Here is a 5,802-nt window from a genome sequence, read left to right on the forward strand (position 1 = left end):
GTGCTCCTCACTCCTCATCTGTTTCTTTACTGTAAAAAAAAAGATCCAATCCAATCGTAATCCAGTGAGTTATATTTAATCAAAAGTTATATTTCTATATATTTCTATATATTTCTATTTCTATATATTTATATATATATATATATATATATAGTGATATGTAGTGAAATATATATATATATATATTTCACTACCTATATCACTATATTACTACAACCTAATAGTGAGCTACTTTGGTTTGTTTGTTACGTATGGAAACTTAACTTTAAGCATAACTCATTTTAAGAAGTAAATTATTTAACCTGTGATGTCCTTCTGTTAGGAAGCTGATATTTTCAATGCCACATCAAAGATCACCATGAAAAGCCTAATCCATTCTGAATGGCTGGAGGAGTCTACCAGCATAGTAAAATATACAGAGGCACAAATTAAAAACTACATTTTTAAACATTTTCTCACGTTTAAGGGAAACAATGTCTTAAGTTGAAAATAATATAGATGTTTCATGTGAAGAGAATTCGTTTTTGCATTTAATGTTCAGCAGCCCACATAAGTAGACCTGAATGGGAGGATTCAGTAACTAACTGACTAACCAGCTGACTGGAGAGAAATAGTAACATTTTGTTTACAGTATATCCAATATTATATTGAAGATGTTGAGCTAAAAAAAACTGCTGTAGCTTGTAGGCATCTAACCATGAAGCTATCAACCAAGTGTCAGTCCAAGCTAACAGTCAACTCGCCACCACACAGCTGCCTGATTTTTGCTGTCTTTCCAGATATGGATAATCAATCACTTGATTAAACTAACCTATAATATATCTTACCTTTCTTTCTCTTTCGAAAATGTGAAGAAGATCCATAACCTGTCTTGTCTTTTCCTGACATTGTGTTTCCTGGCTGTAGCCTACCTTGCCTTCTCTGACCTAGACTAGGACCGACCGATTAAAATCATCCATAACGTAGCCTATTCCTTTAGTTCGAGTCAAACTACACGATGACAGATTGGCAGAGCCCCCTACCAAACACACACACATAGCAAGCAGCGACAGGTGAGTTCGATTTGTGTCCCGGCATGTACCCCGATGCACCCAAAGCCGGCCTTCAAAGCTGGCTCACGTAAAATAACCGGCCCGCTCTGACTACTAACTTGAATTAGTAGACAGGCTCACAGTGGAGCGTGGATGGTGAGAGGCGACAATGTAAAACTTCACTTAGGACTACATATTAACTGATCAAAAATATTAGGGGCTAATCTCAAAATATTCAGGGCTTATGCCCCGAAAGAAAGACCCTGGCGACGCCACTGTAAGACAGCACCCGCTCCCTACACACTCCTTGTCTCATTTTTTCTGCTTCTCTATTCAGAGAGCAAAGAACCTGCCACCAGCCTGTATCTCTGTTCTCTCCGTGCATGTATACAGTTATTCAACTACAAGAGAACTGGAACTCAGCCTGTTTATTGATAACCCTGAGTGATTTCCTTGATCCAAATCTACAACAGACTATTTTATGTGGTGTTTATGTTTTTAACAGAGGAAGAAGAAGAAGAACAAGAAGAAGAAGAAGCTCTCTCTTATGGACTCAGATCAGTTCCTGTCACTGTGTGAAAATGTCTAAAGTCCAGAAGCTGAGAGCGTTGGTGAAGCAGCAACTAACTGCGGCTGCTGAAGAGATATTTGGGCTGTTTGAAAGAACGATAGCAGAGTACGAGGAGGAAGCTTCTGGTTTAAAAGAGGAGAACGACCGACAACGAAAGCTGCTGGACGCTGTTTTAAATCCTGAAGTGCGCCTACACAGAGCAGGTTTGTGACATGTGAATGTTATTTTCACATTACTCATACACATTGTATGATATTTCTGTTGTGAGCAACTGCAAAGTTAGCATCATTGATCTCATTAACATTATGAAGTAATGTAACAAGCTTAGGTTAAAATACAATCATGGGTTTAATAAGAAATATAATAATACATTTTATTTATATAGCGCTTTCTCAATAACTCAAAGCAGTGTACAGCATAAAAACAGTATTAATAAACAGCATTAAAAACAGTTATGTATACTTAAAACTAACAATAGCATCATAAATGAAATGCTTCTCTAAAAAGGTGAGTCTTGAGAAGTGATTTAAAAGAATCAACATTGTCCGATGCTCTGAGGCAGGGAGCTTGTTCCAGATGTGAGGGACAGCAGAAGAAAAGGCTCTGTCTCCCAGGGAGCGGAGCCTTGTGTCGGGGAGAGCTAGAGGATGGAAGAGAACGAGAAGGACAGTAGGGAGAGATGAGTTGTGATATGTAGTCCGGAGCGGAGTGGTGCAGGGCCTTGAAGGTGAGGAGCATCACTTTGTAGGTTATCCTGTAACATACAGGAAGCCAGCGGAGCTCTCTGAGCATTGGAGTGATGTGGTGCCGGGTGGAGGTGGATGTCAGGAGCTGCAGAATTGTGTACTTGTTGCAATTTGTTGAGCAGATGGGAAGGAATCCAAACTTTGAGTGATGAAGGCATGGATTAGACATTCTGCATCAGCAAATTTGAGTTACGGGCGGCTCTGGCTATTTTTCGGAGGTGAATAAAGGCCAACTGTCTGGTTTTCTTTATGCAGGGTTCAAATGAAAGTGCAGGATGCAGGATGACTCTGAGGTTCTTTACTTGCAGGAAAGGTGTGATTGTCATATTATCAATAGAGAGGCAGAGGTTGCGGGCTGTATGTGTGTGTCTGTATGTGGACTTGGAGCCGATGAGGATTATTTTGGTTTTTCAGGTGTGGTATGGATGTATATTTGAGTATTGTCAGCATACAGGTGGTAGTTTAAGCCGTGGTTGTGCATAATTTGTCTTCCTTAATGTGTGTATGTCTGTATTTCAGTCTTACCTCCAGACGTCCAGCAGCTGTTGGTCAGTAAAGAAGAGGTTCCCCCTGAGCAGCAGGAGTGGAGCCCCAGTCTGGACCAGGAGGACCCAGAGCCCCCACACATTAAAGAGGAACAGGAGGAACTCTGGACCAGTCAGGAGGGAGAGCGGCTTCAAGGGCCGGAGAAGGCCGATATCACCGAGTTCCCGTTCACTCCTGTCCCTGTGAAGAGTGAAGATGATGAAGAGAAACCTCAGTCCTCACAGCTTCATCAAAGCCAAACTGAGGAGAACAGAGAGGCAGAGCCTCTAGCCAGCAGCTCAACTGAACAGATGAAAACAGAAGCTGATGGAGAGGACTGTGGAGTATCAGAACCAGCCAGGAACTTAGATCCAGCTAGTCATTTACAAGCAACTAGTGGTGGCAAGACTTCACACTCTTCTGAACCTGAGACTGAAGACAGTGATGATTATGAGAAGGAGAGTAGGGAACCTCAGTCAGGTTTAGACTCACTGAAAAACAAAGTCCTTATAAGTCATAAGAGATCTTATACTGGGAAGAAACTCTTTAGTTGCTCAGATTGTGGTAAAAGATTTGACCGCAAGGGAAGTCTGCAGACACACATAAGAGTCCACACTGGGGAGAAACCATTTAGTTGCTCAGTTTGTGGTAAAATATTCAGCCAGAGTGGAGCATTAAATTTACACATGAGAATTCATACAGGAGAGAAACCCTTTAGTTGCTCAGACTGTGGTAGAGGTTTTGGTGATAAAGGAAACTTGCAGACACACATGAGAGTCCACACAGGGGAGAAACCATTTAGTTGCTCAGTTTGTGGTAAAATGTTCAGCCAGAGTGGAACATTAAATTTACACATGAGAATTCATACAGGAGAAAAACCATTTAGTTGCTCATACTGTCCTAAAAGTTTTGGTCGTAAAGGAAACTTGAAGAAACACACGAGAGTCCACACAGGGGAGAAACCATTTAGTTGCTCAGACTGTGCTAAAAGTTTTTGTGATAAAGGAAACTTGAACCAACACATGAGAATCCACACAGGCAAGAAACTATTTAGTTGCTCAGACTGTGGTAAAGGTTTTCGTCGTAAAGGAGACTTGAAGAAACACATGAAAGTCCACACACAAGAGAGATCATTTAGTTGCTCAGTTTGTGGTAAAATTTTTGTTCGTAAAGGAAACTTGAAGAAACACATGAGAATTCATACAGGGGAAAAACCTTTCAGCTGTTCAGTTTGTGAAAAAAAATTTAACCACCAAGTAAAACTGGTTTTGCATATGAGAGCCCATACTGGGCAGAAACCCTACAGTTGTAGTGTTTGTGGGAGAAGTTTTCACCAGCATTCACATGTCAAAAAGCATAAGTGTTCTGGTGAGAGCAGCAGCAGGTGAAGCTGCAGAGCTGCTGGTTCAGCTGAATTGTTCAGCAGTAACAGTACAATAAACTGACATGCTTAAGTTAGTTTTGTGTAGACGTGTATTGGGAATATCTGGTAAGGATTTGTTTGTTGCACAATACTGTATTGTATTGTAGATACATCCCACTGAGCAATTTTATGTTGATTAGACGTTTAAAACACGTCTAAATGGCCCATAGCCGTCTAGGCTAAATTAAGTTTAAATGGGGTTGAAAAGTGAAAGTTTATTAGATGTCTATACATAGACAAAATTATCCTGGACTATATGAGAGCTACGCATAGACGCAATGTTGAAATTACTTCTTGTGCTCAGATAATTATCTTGTAGGCTAGTCTACAGGACTTCTCTGGTGCATATTTTTGGTATTTACAGATGTTTATTCATTGTAATAATGTATTTACTGCTTGGTCTAAAATAGGTCTATACATAGCCGTAATGATCCTGGGCTATATGAGAGCTAAAGCATAGACGTGACGTTGAAATCACGTCTTTTGCTCAGTGGGATAGATGTGCTGAAATTGACAAATCATTTTAAAGACCAATTAACAGGTACTCTCTAAAGCTCTCCCTCAGCCTATTAATAACTAATATTTATTTACCACACATTTTAATAACCTGCCCTTAGAACAAGTGTGATGATTGTACCACCTGCAAAGCAATGCCACCATGCCCTCACCCTCCCAACCACCAGAACAGTCCATGGACAGAAAGTAAATGTGTGTATGTGTATTAAAAAAAAAAAAATCAATCACATTTTTTTAGATCAATATTGAAGTCATATCAACGATCCATGAATTACATGAATTACATGACAAAATTGAAAAGAGCCTTCCACCTCACTCTATTTGTTGGATCTGTCAACCTCAGATGGTTTAAGATGATCTGTGACATTACAAAAAAATGCAAGAGATTTGCTTCCCTTGAACAATACATATATTTTAGGCATTTCTGCTTTATCGGACAGTCACAGTACAACAGTGAGGCCTGTTATTTCTCGGATAACAGAACCGTTTCACACGACAGACTGCTGTTGCACATCTAATCATACCGCTCCGCCGTCAAGAACTCCTCTCCATCTTATTGATTTCAAATCAAAGTAACTATAGCGGCCCCTTGTGGCGCAAAGAAGTTACTGCAGACAACCACTGGGCTGACTCAAGTCTGTGTGAGCTGTAATGGTAAGATTCTACCAGAGGGTGGCAGTGTGGAGTCTAGTCTTGAAAGCCCAAGAACAAGGGGGCTGGGGGACTGCTCATGCATTTTGGCACTGTGGTCTGGTGTTTAAAAAACTACTCAGATAAGCATGATAGGTGCTAAATAAAGGTCAAAATCTCTAACTCTGAACAGCCCACTGTCAGCTCAACGGACATGAAACTTCACTTCACAGATCCAGCTATCTGTACAAGCTGATTGGCCTAATGAGGGCGCTATAATTAGGCTAGTTAACATTTTTAACTCAAGATTTCTCAGACACCACTGGTGCTATAATTAAAGGTCAAACTTTTAAACTGAAG

General features: G+C 40.4%; 1 protein-coding gene across 2 annotated transcripts; it reads left to right on the forward strand.

Annotated features, from left to right (window-relative positions):
• Positions 1 to 1,548: 1,548 nt before the first annotated feature.
• Positions 1,549 to 5,011, forward strand: LOC139652079 (gastrula zinc finger protein XlCGF57.1-like). Of its 2 annotated transcripts, XM_071529030.1 has the most exons (3): positions 1,549 to 1,805; positions 2,868 to 3,911; positions 4,080 to 5,011. In XM_071529030.1, exons 1-3 carry the CDS (start codon positions 1,613 to 1,615, stop codon positions 4,259 to 4,261), a joined length of 1,419 nt encoding a protein of 472 aa, XP_071385131.1. In that variant the 5' UTR covers positions 1,549 to 1,612; the 3' UTR covers positions 4,262 to 5,011. The 2 variants fall into 2 exon arrangements, with proteins under 2 accessions (XP_071385131.1, XP_071385130.1); XM_071529029.1 differs by having other exon boundaries at positions 2,868 to 5,011.
• Positions 5,012 to 5,802: the final 791 nt, after the last annotated feature.

This window comes from Centroberyx affinis, unplaced genomic scaffold (assembly GCF_046629955.1).
Source record: "Centroberyx affinis isolate AG114_WGS23_722 - 3 ecotype Tasmania unplaced genomic scaffold, CSIRO-AGI_Caff_v1 ptg001758l_1, whole genome shotgun sequence".
Lineage (NCBI taxonomy): Eukaryota > Metazoa > Chordata > Actinopteri > Beryciformes > Berycidae > Centroberyx > Centroberyx affinis.